This window comes from Trichomycterus rosablanca, chromosome 3, assembly GCF_030014385.1.
Source record: "Trichomycterus rosablanca isolate fTriRos1 chromosome 3, fTriRos1.hap1, whole genome shotgun sequence".
Lineage (NCBI taxonomy): Eukaryota > Metazoa > Chordata > Actinopteri > Siluriformes > Trichomycteridae > Trichomycterus > Trichomycterus rosablanca.
The window spans coordinates 15,870,201-15,887,865 of record NC_085990.1 but is presented as its reverse complement, the minus strand read 5'-3'; the positions used below and the strand labels follow the sequence as shown (position 1 = coordinate 15,887,865).

At 40.2% G+C, this 17,665-nt stretch overlaps 1 protein-coding gene across 1 annotated transcript in view; it reads left to right on the top strand.

Annotated features, from left to right (window-relative positions):
- Window positions 1-17,665, top strand: part of LOC134310981 (cingulin) — a 63,696-nt gene that overhangs the window by 38,618 nt on the left and 7,413 nt on the right. Inside the window, exons 6-16 of the mRNA XM_062992781.1 lie at window positions 1,537-1,658; window positions 1,753-1,885; window positions 2,206-2,418; window positions 4,635-4,783; window positions 7,288-7,408; window positions 8,839-9,051; window positions 11,116-11,337; window positions 11,997-12,245; window positions 14,962-15,132; window positions 15,574-15,735; window positions 15,816-15,905. Coding sequence (XP_062848851.1) covers window positions 1,537-1,658; window positions 1,753-1,885; window positions 2,206-2,418; window positions 4,635-4,783; window positions 7,288-7,408; window positions 8,839-9,051; window positions 11,116-11,337; window positions 11,997-12,245; window positions 14,962-15,132; window positions 15,574-15,735; window positions 15,816-15,905 — 1,845 coding nt within the window. The remainder of the gene's footprint in view (window positions 1-1,536; window positions 1,659-1,752; window positions 1,886-2,205; window positions 2,419-4,634; window positions 4,784-7,287; window positions 7,409-8,838; window positions 9,052-11,115; window positions 11,338-11,996; window positions 12,246-14,961; window positions 15,133-15,573; window positions 15,736-15,815; window positions 15,906-17,665) is intronic.

Genomic DNA, 17,665 nt, shown 5'->3' with positions numbered 1-17,665 from the left:
GCTAGATATACACTGCGAAACAAAAAAAAGCAAACTGTTTAGGCTAAATATTTTAAATGCACATCTAATCAAAATACAGTAAAAAAAATAAATAAATAAATAAAATGAAACCTTTTGTTTAGAATGAAGTCTGTAAGACCTTAAACCTGCGATGTTCCCGGCACTAAATCTCTCTCTGATGGTGCTCGTTACACTAATACACACGTACTGTACCTGCATGCGACTTTAGAGAGCAGAGGAAATCTAGCCTGGTTGTCGCGCCACTATTAACTACCTATTTAGTAGGTATAATTAACATAACAATATATACTAGTTATTATTTGTTTCAATACATTTTTATTCAACGAAAAAATACATTTAAATCATTCCAGCAAGCCAGCAGGAGAATATTTGCAGGCTGCAATGCCATATTAACTGTCATTAAGTGTTTTAGTATGCCAAGGCTGTTTAAATATAGTCTAAATTACAAGTATTTTATTGAGTGTGAACTCAATTTGATCATTAATAAACTTGCCTGTAATTAATGTTGCCATTGTTTCCATCTTAAAACACAAAGCCTGACACTCAGCAGCAACGGATGCGAACAGGTGGCAGGAAGATGACAGTTAGCTCATTTTCATTATGAATTCATTTAACATTTATTACGCCCAAATGTAAGCGTAAAACAAGATGGACCCTGCAACAAAAAAAAAGAAAAAAGAAAGAAAGAAAAAACATGAACATTGCGGTTGTGGCGGTTGCTTGGCATGCCCTGCGGTTGGCTGGTCTATACCGCTGTATTTCAAAATTGCGGTTACCGCGACAGCCCTAGTCAGGACTCTCCCAGGACCACTACAGAGCAGGTATTATTTGGGTGGTGGGTCATTCTCAGCACTGCAGTGACACTGACATGGTGGTGGCGTGTTAGTGTGTGTTGTGCTGGTATGAGTGGATCAGACACAGCAATGCTGATGGAGTTTTTTAACACCTCACTGTCACTGCTGGACTGAGAATACTCCACCAACCAAAAATATCCAGCCAACAGCGCCCCATGGGCAGCGTCCTGTGACCACTGATGAAGGTCTAGAAGATGACCAACTCAAACAGCAGCAATAGATGAGCGATCGTCTCTGACTTTACATCTACAAGGTGGACCAACTAGGTAAGAGTGTCTAATAGAGTGGACTGTGAGTGGACACGGTATTTAAATACTCCAGCAGCGCTGCTGTGTCTGATCCACTCATACCAACACAACACACACTAACACACCACCACCATGTCAGTGTCACTGCAGTGCTGAGAATGATCCACCACCTAAATAATACCTGCTCTGTGGTGGTCCTGTGGGGGTCCAGATGGACAGAGAAACAGATGGACTACAGTCAGTAATTGTAGAACTACAAAGTGCTTCTATATGGTAAGTGAAGCTGATAAAATGGACAAGGAGGTGGTTTTAATGTTATGGCTGATCGGTGTATGTCTCTCTATAGTAGCCCAACTGACAGTAATATACTGCATTCAGGACTTATCAGACACTAGCTATTTATATTTTTGCAGTCGCAGATGAACAGACCAGACTCTGCACTTAAAGCTGAGTTTGAACAATGTCTGGACGAAAATATTTATCTGAAAGAGGAGATCAGCAGGAAGAAGAACAAATTGGATCAAACACATTCTGAGTAAGATGCATTTTGAATTACACAGCCTTTGCTTACTGTATGTACCCTTCGATAAGTGTCTGTACTGTATCAGTAATATGTGTCTGTGTCTCAGGCTGACTCAGCTGCGTATGGACCGAGAGAATGCAGAGTCTTGTGTTAGACAGTTGGAGGACCAGCTAGCCGGGCTGCACGATGAGCTGAGGAAAGAGTCAACCAGCAGAGCAAGAAACGACACAATCCAAGCGGTACAAACACAAACGACACGTCAAGCCAAATTCTTACAGAGAGTCTTGGCTCATATGCACTCTCAACAGCACAGACAGTATGAGTTACACCCCATCTGGCCTTCCCTTCCACTAACATAATCATAGAGAGGCTAATGCCACTTTTGGGATTTAACCATACACCCTACAGTGGTGGACTAACATATTTGACTGTTGCCCCACCTGAGTGTCTATATCCAATGGCATAAAGCTCAGTGTATTTGCACTAATTACACACCTTAGCTATGTATACGTGCTGTGCCATGAGTGTAATGTTTTTGTAATGTTGAACTGGTGTGTAGGACTTGCTGACCCTGCAAAATGAGCTGGCTCAAGGTGTCGCACTGTATCAGAGGCAGGAGGATGTTCTGAGACAGAAAGAGCGGGAGCTGACTGCTCTAAAAGGAGCTCTGAAGGATGAGGTGGCCACCCATGACAAAGAGGTCGAAACTCTCAGAGACCAGTACAACCAAGACATGGAGAGACTGAGGTCTAGCATGGCCCAGGTTTCACAGGTAAACACATGTAAAAGCTTACAGTGGCTAAAACACCCACATCACTGCATTTTGAAATTAGAGAGCACCCAACACTGAACCTTGTTGAACCTCAAACAATAGTGGAGAAGCTTATACAGGAGGGTAGTTAAGCTGTGTTAGATGTTTGATTCAATGAAAATGTCCTGGGCTAAAATACTTTGTTTAGAAAGGCCAGTTTGAGCCACTTTTTCCTCCCACTGCATTTATTTTTAGTTCCTAATGAGATTCCTCCGCTGCAGGCTAGCACAGGCCACCTCTGTAAATCCAACCACTTCTAACAACTGTTTTAACCTGCTATTGGTGGATCCGTACAAAGAGCCATTAACCCATACATAGGAGCACACCTCCTCTCTGCATCCCTCTACCACCTAGACCAACACCTCAACCAGACAGTAGGGGTCACTATTTAAATTGTGAGGAGTTAAATCATCATCCTGCCTTTCCTGTCTCAGACATGGCCAAACAAGCTTTCCTCAGCCATTGCGGAGTGGTGCAAGCAGGAAAGGGTTTAATGAGTGCAGTCAAACTAGCCCTATTTACTTAGGCACAAAGAAAGATTCAATCATAATGCACTATATGGCTTAATGTATGTGGAATCCTGATCATGATATTGTTGGACGTCCTATTTCATGGGCATTAATATGGGAAGGCTTTCCACAAGATTTTAGAGTGGAGGGAATTGGAAACTACTAGATTGGTCACACTATGCTCTTTGTGTATTCTCTACTACTTGTACCAGAGCTTCAACCAGACGGGAGTCACTGTTGCTCCACCAATGAAGACAAAGCTTATGTCTGTTGAGCGCACTGTTATTATAGCAGGTTATTTTGTTAATACTTCCATGTCTCAATCATTCAATCCCTACATAATACTGCTGATCCTAAAATCAACTGCTAGTCTGTAAGAGCTACAATTGGTTTACAACATGATTAGATCATTTGGACCCAACAACCAGCCTTTATTTGCTTCAGCTTATTTATATTATAATTATATACACAACTATTAAGTTGTATTCACTCACTTCTCCTTCATCCTTGAATATTGTTTCCCTGTACTAATACTGCTGTGTCTTTGTATCATCAGATCACAGGCACTGTTAGCACACTTGTGTGTAGCAATATTGACAGTGAATACAGACAGTTAATATTGACACTGAAAGCTGGCAGTTCCACTTAGCATGCAGTGTGAAATTTCCTTACAGTTTACTGAAATGGGGGAAAAAAATCATAGAGCTGTGTACCATGTAGACGCCTTATCATGATCTGGTTAAACACACTACTCCAAATCTAAAGGCATAATATGAATTGCCCCTGTGTTATTCCCCCCAACCCGTGGTGGCAAATATTAAAGTTTTCACTGATTTTTTTTTTTTTTTAATGGCTTTTTAATGTGCGTTTTGGAATGTGTGGTTTGACACACCCCAAAATCTCTTTTGATCCTAATGGTGTTCACAAGGGTTAGGGTCAGGGCTCTGTGAAGGTGAAGGAGTTTATTGTGGACTTGATTTGCTGGGTTAAAAATCCTCACACAGCAACTGCAACCTTCTAGCCTATAATCATTTGATGGGCTAGGAAGTTATATAAAGTTTTATCTGTCGGGGTAAAACGGTAAAACACGCTAGCACACCAGAGCTGACATTACGAACTCGTCGGCTCGAAACTCAGCTCTGTCATGCGGCTGGGCTGGGCACCTACATGAACAACGATTGGCTGTTGTTCATACAGGATGGGAGCCGGATAAGGACTCCTCATAACTAAGGCAATTACTGAGGCTAATTGATTGCGCCCGAGTCAAGGAATAATGCGTTGATCGGGGTTGTTAGCTCTCCATATAAAAAGCTGATCTGCATATGAACTCGCCTCGTGCAGGTGAAAAGATGCAGTCGGCTACTGCACACGTGTCGGAGGGGGCGTGTGTCAGTCTCGCTCACCTCAATCAGGGCTGGGATCGGCATTGGTAGAGAGGAAGCGTAATGCAATTGGGTAATTGAATATGCTAAAAGTCGGGAGGAAAAGAGGAGAAAATGCATAAACAAACAAAAAAAAGTTTTATCCCTGTCAACATAAATAGGGCTAGTTTGACAGCACCCACTAAAACGTTTGTGAAACTGTGGTGTCTTGCAAAGGACAGGCAGAATTAGGTAATGTAGTCATTTTGAGTGCCCTGTTTAACATCTTTTGCTCAATCTTTGTCAGTCTCAGGCGGGTATAGAGATGGAACGGCAGCGGGTGAACACCACTGTGCGCTCACTACAGCAGCAGCTAGAGGAAAGCAAGGAGGAAGGAGGCCATTGGAGAAATCAGTTCCAGAACATCAGAGAGGAGCACCGCGACACCAAACAAGAGTAAGGAAGTTGTATACACTTATTGTATATATACATACTCAACTGAAGAACTGCATTTACAATCCTGCCTTACCCTTTGTTTATTTACCACAGCAACAGTGTTTCACTTCACATCATTTCAATTACTGTTTGCTTGTAACTAGTGGTTGTTTCTTCCCTCAGGTTTACTACTGGTCACCTGAATAATGAGCACGCTTGCCAGATTGCAGCCTTTTGCTGTTTTACCTCTTTCATTGTTTTTATTTTGTGTAGAACCCACCATAATATAGCTTTACATAATTAATTTGACAACTCTGTGTTTACATACAAGTGTCTTTTCAGGGGTTGAGGTTAGGGTTCTATGCAGGCCACTGGAGTTCCTCCACACCAAACTTGTTCAACAGTCTCTATGAACCCTATTTTCTGCAAGAGCACAGTCATTGAGTCCTCTCCAAATTGAAGATGCAAAGTAGCAAAGCAATTGGATAGGGAAGTTTGCAGTTTAAGACACAGCATGCTAGTTTAAGTGAATCATGAAGATGTAATGTACAGTGTATCACAAAAGTGAGTACACCCCTCACATTTCTGCAAATATTTCATTATATCTTTTCATGGGACAACACTATAGACATGAAACTTGGATATAATTTAGAGTAGTCAGTGTACAGCTTGTATAGCAGTGTAGATTTACTGTCTTCTGAAAATAACTCAACACACAGCCATTAATGTCTAAATAGCTGGCAACATAAGTGAGTACACCCCACAGTGAACATGTCCAAATTGTGCCCAAATGTGTCGTTGTCCCTCCCTGGTGTCATGTGTCAGGGTCCCAGGTGTAAATGGGGAGCAGCGCTGTTAAATTTGGTGTTTTGGGTACAATTCTCTCATACTGGCCACTGGATATTCAACATGGCACCTCATGGCAAAGAACTCTCTGAGGATGTGAGAAATAGAATTGTTGCTCTCCACAAAGATGGCCTGGGCTATAAGAAGATTGCTAACACCCTGAAACTGAGCTACAGCATGGTGGCCAAGGTCATACAGCGGTTTTCCAGGACAGGTTCCACTCGGAACAGGCTTCGCCAGGGTCGACCAAAGAAGTTGAGTCCACGTGTTCGGCGTCATATCCAGAGGTTGGCTTTAAAAAATAGACACATGAGTGCTGCCAACATTGCTGCAGAGGTTGAAGACGTGGGAGGTCAGCCTGTCAGTGCTCAGACCATACGCCGCACACTGAATCAACTCAGTCTGCATGGTCGTCATCCCAGAAGGAAGCTGACGCACAAGAAAGCCCGCAAACAGTTTGCTGAAGACAAGCAGTCCAAGAACATGGATCACTGGAATGCCCTGTGGTCTGACGAGACCAAGATAAACTTGTTTGGCTCAGATGGTGTCCAGCATGTGTGGCGGCGCCCTGGTGAGAAGTACCAAGACAACTGTATCTTGCCTACAGTCAAGCATGGTGGTGGTAGCATCATGGTCTTGGGCTACATGAGTGTTGCTGGCACTATGGAGCTGCAGTTCATTGAGGGAAACATGAATTCCAACATGTACTGTGACATTCTGAAACAGAGCATGATCCCCTCCCTTCGAAAACTGGCAGTTTTCCAACAGGATAACGACCCCAAACACAACCTCCAAGATGACAACTGCCTTGCTGAGGAAGCTGAAGGTAAAGGTGATGGACTAAACCCAATTGAGCACCTGTGGCGCATCCTCAAGTGGAAGGTGGAGGAGTTCAAGGTGTCTAACATCCACCAGCTCCGTGATGTCATCATGGAGGAGTGGAAGAGGATTCCAGTAGCAACCCCTGCAGCTCTGGTGAATTCCATGCCCAGGAGGGTTAAGGCAGTGCTGGATAATAATGGTGGTCACACAAAATATTGACACTTTGGGCACAATTTGGACATGTTCACTGTGGGGTGTACTCACTTATGTTGCCAGCCATTTAGACATTAATGGCTGTGTGTTGAGTTATTTTCAGAAGACAGTAAATCTACACTGCTATACAAGTTGTACACTGACTACTCTAAGTTATATCCAAGTTTTATTTCTATAGTGTTGTCCCATGAAAAGATATAATGAAATATTTGCAGAAATGTGAGGGGTGTACTCACTTTTGTGATACACTGTATATAGAGCAGTGGTGGCTTAGTGGTTAAGGTTCTAGACTGGTAATTTAAAGGTTGCCCTCAATTGCTCAAATTCCTTTGGATAAATGTGTCTACTAAATGGCGTAAATGTAGAAGATATTAGGTCAGAAGTCTGCCTTTTTAATATAAAGAGTTAGACTTTTTGAACTAAAATTCTGACTTTCAAGATCAACAATTAAAAATGAGATAATATAGATTTTTTTCTCTAGGTGCTGAAAGTTGGCTTCTTTACCTAACTGCCTCCTCTGTTGTGCTGCCTAATTGCTGCACTAATTTCCTTGTGAATTTTTTGGCTAGAAACAAACAATACTAATATCTCACTGCAGGTGTTTCTAATTTTAAGTCACTATTCTGGGTGTGTTCACGTGTCAGGCTTCTTCAGACTCGTCTAGAAAAGGATGAGTTTGAAGAGGAGCTAAAGGAGCTACAGGAGAGACTGAGCACAATGAAACAGCAGATCCCTGATGTCAAACCAACTCAAACTTTCACCCAGGTACACATGCTTACATATTTCAGTATTTTTGTATGAGTCATAATTAGGGCACTACTGAATTCACGGGAAAATGTGCTTAATTTCATGGACCTCGATCACAGATTTCACGAATATTTAAAGAAAAGAGCCACATTTTATGGCAGTCTTTTAATAACACTCATAAACTGAATGATAGAATAAATGAAATCTACAATACACAGCACAGTCTACCTTAATAGTTAAATGTAAACCTAGAACATTCAGCGACCATTCAAGACTGTCTCATATACGAAAATACTCATCTGTGTTTTGACACCCCCACTTTCACAGAATTAATTGGGAGTTTAACAAACTCAGTTACCTGAGTTGTGTTTTTAGCTGCTTTTGACTTTGACATATTGGACATTTTGACTAACCGATTGCTAACTGAATTGCCGTAGGATTGCTAGGACCGCCTCATAGTGCAAACAAACCAGTAAACGTGAGGCACTTGAATGCTGTGCGAATGATGAATGTTAAATCGCTAAACACAAACTTTAAATTTTACTGCAAATAGCATATTACACAGGAAAAGGCTCATTTCACGGTCGGTGACCCGTTTTTCACAGCCGTAAATTAGGAAGGGCCTTAATCTTAAAATAATTAAATAAACACATTTTACACTCCACCAACATGCATGGCAAAACTGGTGCTGCTGACCTTGCCGCCCGAATTCATCACTTTGATTCACATAAAATGTTTGCAGCAGGAGTCCCTGAAACAATTACTAGAAAAGTGTCTATACATTTGGCCCTATAGTGTATATTAATAAACTAAATGTAGATAGACTAAAACCACAAATGGAAAGGTTCTCGTTTAGTTTTTCAAACTACAGTGGAACCTTGAATTAACAGACTAAAAGGAGGGGGGGGGTCCGTAAAATGCATTTTTTTTTAACCAGGGGGTTCGAAAATATACGAAAGCACAGCATTAACCACAAAAGTGATAAACATGCACATATTATATGAACATATACAGTAAAATGAACAACGTAAATAGATATGTAAATATGTCATGTAAAACCTGTAAATAAATATTAAAATTGGTGTACTGTACTACTGGGGAGAAATTCCATTTACCTTGTGTGGTGGACGAGATGTCAGGATTGTCCAAAAATTTTGCATAGAACACCTGGAAAAAGGCGAGAACAAAGCGAGCCTCCCAACAAAATAAAGCTTCTCACTCATGTAAACAGAGAGATGTCGCCAGCTAGTAGACACTTACTGAACTACTGGTCTTGGTATGCTTCTCGCAGGAATTTTAAAGAATCTAACTGGACATTTGGTTTTACAGATTTTGTCTGTTAAATACGAAATCCGTTAGATGGAGGTTTGTTAAATCGTGGTGTCACTGTATATGAATAAATGTATCTGTACTTCTCTGAAATAATAACATACTGTTGTACTGTTCAGGAGCTGGAGCGCTGCCGTGCAGACCTGAAGAAGTCTCAAGCCGAGGTGGACAAACTAAAGGGGGATCTTGACAGGAAGACGATGGAGATCATTTCCCTAAAGAAGAGCAATCAGGAAATGGATGCTGAGCAGAAATATGAGATTGACAGGCTAAAGGACCAATCACGGAAAGATAAAGAGGAGCTGGTTAAAATCCATGAGAAATCTAAGCAGGTAAATTATTCACTTATTTACATATTATTTTAATTTTACATGCCCCAATTAGTTTCATTTACATAAAACTCATGCTAATTCAGGCAGGGAACATTTCATTACAAGTGCTAACTAAACATGCTACATCAGTCCACCACTGCATCAAAGAATGCAACCTGAAACTACAAAAAACTGACTAGAGAAAGAGAAAATATGGCATTAATTCAATGTAGAAACACGGTCGAGTTCTCTGGGCCTGCGCTTTTATCAGATGTACCAAAATACAGTATGCATTTTCACTATTATCAGTGAAAGGTTCAAAAGTTCCAACGTTACTAGGTTCAAACGTTTACAGCATGGCTGACTTGCATATGTGTGAAGGTATCATTATACCAGGATTTTGGAGAGACTTGTGCTGCCATCAAGGTGACTGTTTTTTTCTAGGATGTCAGTAATTATTTCAGCAAGACAATACAAGGCCTCATTCTACAGTACATGCGCTACAACAACCTGCATGTAATTCATAGACACAGCGTGCATGTGCTTAACTGGCCTGCCTGCAGTCCAGATCTGTGTCCTACTGAAAATGTATGGCGGACCTAGATGAGGTGAATCAGAGAATGCAGACTACAGACTGTTGAGTCTTGTATCGAGCACAAATGGGCAGACGTTGATTTGCAAAACTGCAACAATTGGTACCCTCAGTTTTCAAACGATTAAGTATCATTCATAGGAAATGTGATGTAACACAGGGTAAACATTCTTTTGTGCCAACGTTTTTGAGAGTGTTGCAGGCATCAAATTCTAAATCTGTTAATATTTACAAAATATAATTAACATCAAACAGCCTTTTGCAAAGTATGGTGCTACATAAATAGAGCTCGATTTTCTCAGCAGAAGCTCAAGCAATATCCATGGCACTAGAATCAAAACAAAAAAGACAATCTACACAGATTCGAAATCTTGTCTTCAAGCCCTGGAAACATTATCGCAAGATCATCCAACTATAAATACAATTTTAGATCAAACCCAAAGACTAACTAAAGAAAACTTTGAAATAAAATTTTGCTGGATCCCAGGACACATTGACATTCAGGGAAACGAAGAGGCCGACAGGCTAGCACGTAAACCTACAACCATACAACAACCAAAAAATAAACTATTAATATCAGACACCAAACCACAGAATTAAATACATCAGAAACAAATGGCAGCTTGAATGGAAATTACAACACAACAATAAACTTCATGAAATATACCCCAATATCAACACACACCAGAAACCTATGCCAACAAACAGAATGGAGCAAGCTGTATGGACTAGATGCCGCATCGGACACACCCAATTGACTCATTCATATCTATTGAGAGGGGGACCCCCACCAACATGTGAAACATGCCATACCATCTTAACAATAAAGCACATCATTATCGAATGTCACAAGTACAGTACAATAAGAAATCAGTTAGGAATCCCGAATAATCTGATAGAAATTTTCAACTCTTTAATTTAAACACTATAAAAAAAGTAATAAAATTTCTTGCAATAACTGAACTAATCACAAAAGTGTGAAAACATCAAAAATCTAACCAAGCACCTCTCAGCCACGATTATTAATTACATGAAGACATGATGTTAAACCCCTTAATCAACAAATCACGGGAAAAAAAACTGAGAACTTACATAATATGAAGATAAATAAAACTAAGATGAAACAAGAAAGACTAAGACTTCAGATAAAACTTCAGTGATCCTGCCATGAATGTGACCAACGTGTTAACATGGCGTTAAACCATAAAATAAACAAACAGACAAACAAAATATAATAGTTAAAAACTTTTCCCAAAATGGGGTTTGTACCTATACTGGGATGGAGAAGGAACAGACAGGTCTGCTGTGTATGGTGTTGGTTTCTCTACGATGACTTCTCATTGGTACTTGGAGATGTTGGTTGGATCTATTGTCATATTTGGTGTAAAATTTGGAGAAGCATTATCATAAATACATTATACTGTACTTGTCTACACAAATGCTAATGGTAGTTTTTGTAGCGCTCTTTCATTGTTGCCCTGTCTGTCCGGTAGCTTGCTGATCCTTCAGTGGTGGAGTCTCTGCGTGGGGACTTGAGTACAGTACGTTCTGAGACAGAGCGTCTGCGCAGTCAGTTGTTCCTGAATGAAGAGGAGCTGCTAAAAGAAAAAGCCAGATTCAGCTCTTCCCAGACAGACATGCACACTCTTACAAACGAGCATGAGGTGCTGGAGGAGGCCAACACACGCCTCAAGGAAAAAATTACACGTATGGAGGTGAGTGATGTATATTTCTACTGCACAGACGGTGCAGTAGTTGTGGCGCAGCTGTAAAATACGTTAGCACACTACCACTAAGATCTGAGGTTTGAATCTCAGTGGTGCTTATGTCCAGTCGGGCATCTACACAGACATGATTGGCTATGTCTGAGGAAGTGCGCTTTAAGTACCAGTTCTAAGCTTGGATAAGACTGGGAGGGATGCATCAGGGAGGGCATCTGGTGTAAAACCTGTGCCAAATCAGGTATGTGGACCAGAATGATCTGCTGTGGCAACCCCTGATTATGAGAGCAGTCAAAAGGAACATTCTGCTTATGGTTATTAATATAACATAGATTCTCTGTGGATCTGTGGATCTGGTGAACCTTTTGTAACCAGATATGCTGCTCTATTAAAATATGTATTAAATTCAGGTGTCAGTAAAATTTGAGAGTACTAGGATCATACTGAAGTTGATCCCTGCTACAAAGGCAGCTTGTTTTCTCTCCTATATTTAAATCATCTATTCTTCATTTTGATCTACATCATTTCGATTATATTAACGTTTTATATTGCATTAGTATTTTTTGTACACTCTACAATGACGTAAACACACTTGACTAGTAGATGAGCAACAGCTTGATTTAACAGGTGCCTTCATTCCTCTGCATGTGCAGTCGCAGCTGCAGGAACAGGTATCTCAGAACATGGATGCAGAGCAGGGGCTGCAGGATGAGAATCGGAGGCTGAGGTTACAGCTAGAGGAGATCAAGCGCAGCAGCGGCAAACTTAGCCAGGAAAGAGACGAGCTGTCCCGAGCTCTGGAGGAGAGAGACAGAGAGAGGGACGCTCTCCGCAGAGAGAACACACAACTGGACGATCAGAAGAGACAAAACGAGAGAACGCTGGACAAACTTAACAAAGAGGTGAGTGCGGGTGAAAAAGTATGAGTATGGATGATATGTTTCCAGAATTGCACTGTTCTGATAATTATTTTCTGTATCAGTGCCATTACTGACCTGAAATACTGGATTTTGATTTGACCAGATCCACTGCAATACGCTAACAGTTTTTAAGAAACACCTGTATATCTGCTTATTTATATATTTATCCAATTAGACAGTCATGTTCAGGAGTTCACTGCATAAAATCTTACAGACAAAAGTCAAAAGATTGGATTGACCGGCTGCTGATTTCCATGTGGACTGTTTAACACTTACTAGAGTGTACACACTGTGGTGTGGAAAACAATAAAAACATTCAGTAAGGGGCAGTTTCGCTGGCGAAAACACATTATTGATGCATCAAGTCGGAGTAAAAAGGCCAGACTGGCTCAAGCTGAAAGAAAAACAATGGTAACTCAACAAAATACTTTTTACAACAATAGTAGGCGGCACAGTGGCTAAGTGGGTAGCACTGTCGCCTCACAGCAAGAAGGTCCTGGGTTTGATCCCCAGGTGGGGCGGTCCGGGTCCTGTCTGTGTGGAGTTTGCATGTTCTCCCCGTGTCTGTGTGGGTTTACTTCGGGAGCTCCGGTTTCCTCCCACAGTCCAAAGACATGCAAGTGAGGTGAATTGGAGACACTAAATGACTCCATGACTGTGTTCGATATAATCTTAAGAAGTTATGAATCTTGTGTAATGTGTAACTACAGTTCCTGTCATGAATGTAACCAAAAGTGTGAAACATGACGTTAAAATCTTAATAAACAAACAACAATAGTAAGCTGAAAAGATTTCAGCTTTCCAAAATCACCTACAACTTTGAGGCGGAGGTGCCAGTCAGCCAAGAACAGGAATCCGAGCCTACAGTGTGCACAGGCTCTGAACAGTTAAAGATCAGCTAAACATTGCTTGAACCTTCATTTCAGAATTTAGGTTAAACAGCATGAATCCATAGACCCAATCTGCCTTGGGTCAACAGTCTTCCAGTCTAGTTGTCAAATTGTCAAATTACCCGATTACATTTAGTTTCCATTACGTACAGTGGTGTATAAAGTACCGGAAGGCCATACTTGAGTAAAAGTACAAGTATCTTACCAGAAATTTACTTTGATAGAAGTAAAAGTCACCTTTTAGAATATTACTTGAGTAAAAGTCTAAAAGTATCTGATGTTTAATGTACTTAAGTATCAAAAGTAATTTGATATTAAATGTACTTAAGTATTAAAAGTAGAAGTAAAAGTAAATGCTGTTAGTATAAATGGAAGCGATCATTTTAAATATAAAGATTGTTCTTTTAAGCCTGTAAACCACCTTATCAATTAACCTGTTTTCTTCCTTTCATCTGAACATGATTTGTGCCAATTCATGATCATAATCAACTGTTGACATCAGCTGTTTGAAATCATGACATTATTTAGTTGTTTTTTTAACTTATTACTAGCCCTAAATGTTCCTGTTCCGACGTTTTTAGAATGTGAGTCGATGTAATTGTAAGAAACACTGCATCTGTTTTATTTGCATTCTCTATACTGTCCCATCTTTTTATTTGGGTAGTATATTTCAATAACAACAAAATAATTTTGGCATAATTAATCTTAAGCAAAACTCAAGAGAGTTTAACAAAACGTGTGGCACTTTTATCCCATTATTTTAAATCAAAATATTTGAGTAAAATAAGCTGTATTTAAATAATCTTTTTTGGAAATGGTAGGTAGATCTGAACAATGTTAATGCTAATAATATGAAAAACCGCTGATGCTGCAGCTTTACTTTGTTAAGTGTGTTGGACGGGGAGCTTCTGAAATGTCCATATTTGCGTGTCTTTGGGTGAACGACGCACTTTTAGAAAACTCCGATAGCTTTTAGAGAACGTTTGCACATGCGCATTAATGTGTTTAACCACCGTCTAACTTCGCAGATTCACCAAACCAGCGTGCAGTCCGTCACACATCTCACATCATTTAACTTTCATTCTGTAGTAACGAGTAACGAATTTACATACAGCGAATGTAACGGAGTAAAAGTACACCATTTCTTTAGAAAATGTAGTGGAGTAAAAGTGAAAGTTGCCGAAAATTTTTATACTCCAGTAAAGTACAAGTACTTCAAAAAACTACTTAAGTACTGTAACGAAGTATTATTACTTCGTTACTACACACCACTGGTGCAGTAGCCGACTGCTTTTTTTCACCTGCATGAGCTGGGTTCATATGGTGATCAGTATGGAGAGTCATGCACTGATCTCCGTTAACCCCCTCTCTGCAGGCGCCGTTAAACAGCCAGCAGAGGTTGTATTTGCAGCAGTTAGGAGGAATCCCCTCCGGCAATCCCAAGTCCAGTTGAGCCAATCATTGCTACCGGCATGCCGGACGCCTCTAAATTGTCCAAGACTGTGTTCTATATAACCTTGTGAACTGATAAACCTTGTGTAATGAGTAACTACTGTTCCTGTCATGAATGTAACCAAAGTGTAAAACATGACATTAAAATCCTAATAAACAAACAAACAATCCCTAAAAAATAATAAGATACAGGAGCAAACAGTTAAAAATGTATTTTAATTATGGTTTGGTTGCAAAAGTCCATTTTCTTCATAACATTTTAATCATCATCAATAAATCTGAACTTTCCTGGAATAGTGTTCATATTTTGTTTCTTTCCTTTACTCAATAAGACCATCTTTTTTCTGTCCAAACAGATTGAGAGGCTGTCCACTGATTCAAGTCAATCAAAGAATATTTTGCAATCACAACTGGAAGAACAGAAAGACAAATGGAAGAAGGAGCAGCAGGACTTGCAGAAAAACAATAAGGAGACACTGGGGGAGCTGGAGAAAACCCAGATCACAATACGTTCTCTTCATGAAGAGGTAAAGCCGTGCCGAGAATTGGTCCTGTCTTTTCTTTATTCACTCCATGTAGCCATATGGATATGTAGATAGAGGCCCTGCAATGAATTGGTGTCCATTCCGGGGTGTGTTACTGCATCGACCTCTGCTGTCTGGTCCATGTGCCTGCAAGAGTCGTGGATGTAAGAATCTGTTGCCTGCAAATAAAAAGAGGCAGTGGGTGACCGCACACAATTTGAAGAGAATGTGTGATGGTCTGTGGCTCTCCTCGGTCAGCATATTGCAGTAGGAGTTGAAAACTATATTAGGAGACAATTGGGAGTCAGGGAGCCAAAAAACCCTAAGCATCTTCTTACACTATTAATAGCAAGAGACTCGGCTAGCTTTTATGACCGATCTAGACTTTGAACTAGAGCTAAACACTTGCAGCTTTGTTTGAATGCCTTTGAAATGTGTTTTCAGTTGTCTCGTCAGAAGAAAGAGCTGCTGTTGTGCTTTGAGGATCGGGATAATGCTGTTTTGGATAGAGAGATGCTAATCAACCGCATTAAACATCTGGAGGGAGAGGTGCAGACCCAGCGCACCACCTTCAACGATCGCACCCGTGACATCCGCAGCATGGAGGCACGTCCTTAATTTACTTAGAATAAATACATAAGATGTAAAAGCATGACTTATACTTAATGATTTTTATATGCATACAGGATAAAGTGAAGCACTTGGAACTGGAGCTGGAGGAGGAGAGGAACAGCTCTGAGCTGCTGTCGGACAGAATCGCTAGGAGTAGAGACCAGGTGAACACTCCACACTACAGCAGTCTACTGGCCTAGTTATTATATCTGCAGGAAGTCTGAATGCTGTAGAATGCGACCAAGTGATTGGGTGGGGCATTTGTTTGTTACACCAGCCCACCACTAGCCTGGACAGATACTCTACAGACACACTTGGCCTTGTCTGAAACGGCGATTTGTAATGTCTGGAATACTGGCTTTGTGTAGAAGTAAAATAGACCCTTACAGCTTCAAACTTGTCAAAGGGGTGCATGTGCCAGTCTGCAGTTTTTTTTAGCTAGCATGGAAGGCATGTATTAGCCAGACAGTGAGAATACATTCAGGTGGAATCTAATGTTTTTTTTTTTTTAATCTTTTAATATTCTATTATAATCATAGGGGGGAAATTAAGGTGGTTTGTTAAGCTGAAAAGGCAAAAATTAAACTACAATGCTTCTTATTTCTCAAAGCTATAACCAGAGGTGGAAAGTAACGAATTACATTTACTCGCGTTACTGTAATTGAGTAGTTTTTTGGTGTACTTGTACTTTTTAAAGTAGATTTTACAACCAGTAATTTTACTTTTACTTAAGTATGTTTTATATTAAGAATTGTAATTCGCTACATTTTAAATAACATCCGTTACTGTGTAAAATAAACGCTAAAAAAAAAAATCGCTTCTGGGAAACTGCTGCAGTAAATTCTGCGATGGGGAGTCGGATCTTTTGGCTCGGTTCCTTTTAAAGAGGCGTTCAAAAAAATGGCTCTTCATTCTTTTGTTCATGCAGCGAGGCAACGACTCCCAAAGGCACGACTCGGTTCCTTTCGTTCATTTTAAAGAGCCGTTCAATAGAATCGGATCGTTCACGAACGACCCATCACTAGTGGTTATACAGTTTGAAAAAGTTTTATGGGATGGTCTGTACTAAAATGACACATTACACATCCCTAAATGTTTTAAATGTTCTATCAACATGTTTTTTCTATTATATTTGAATAAAAAACCACTACTGATTTATATCCACTTGTCACCCTCTCCTGTTAAAAAAAGTAACTAAGTAACGTTTACTCTGAGTACATTTTAAATGAGTTACTTTTTACTTGAGTAGATTTTTGGACTAGTAACTTTACTTGTACTTAAGTAAAAATTCATTAAAGTAATAGTACTTTTACTTGAGTACAATATTTTAGTACTCTTTCCACCTCTGGCTATAACGGCATGCCAGTGGCATGTCCAATATCAGTGCCTGACTGTAGAAATGCTTTTTTGACTCAATGGGAACAAATATCCACTAACAATCCAAAATCTTATAGATAGGCTTCCATGCACAGTGGTTGCAACTCTATAATAATGCTTATTGTTTTTAAATTAGACCAGCTCATGGTCTAGCATCCACACATTTAACAAACTATTACCCACTGTTAATTTCCTTAAAATATGTCTTTATTTTTCCCTTTTCCTCTCAATCTAGTTGTAACCAGTTATTCTTCTGCAGACCCCTACCCTGACCGAGGAGGGCCATACCTAATACATGCCCTCTCTGGTACATTTGCAATAGCCAACTGCTTCTGTTCACCTGTTTCGCACAGAGTGTCACGCACTGCTCTCCAGTATTCTCCATCTTTGTGCAGGCACCTTTGACCAGTCTGCAGTAGTTGCATTAACAGCAGCTATGAGGAATCCCTTTGGCCCACCCACCCTCAGACAAAGCAAATGCCTGTGTGGGTACCCGGCTTTCTGATAGTGCTGAGATCTTGAGCTCTCAAGTTTAAATCTTAGCTCT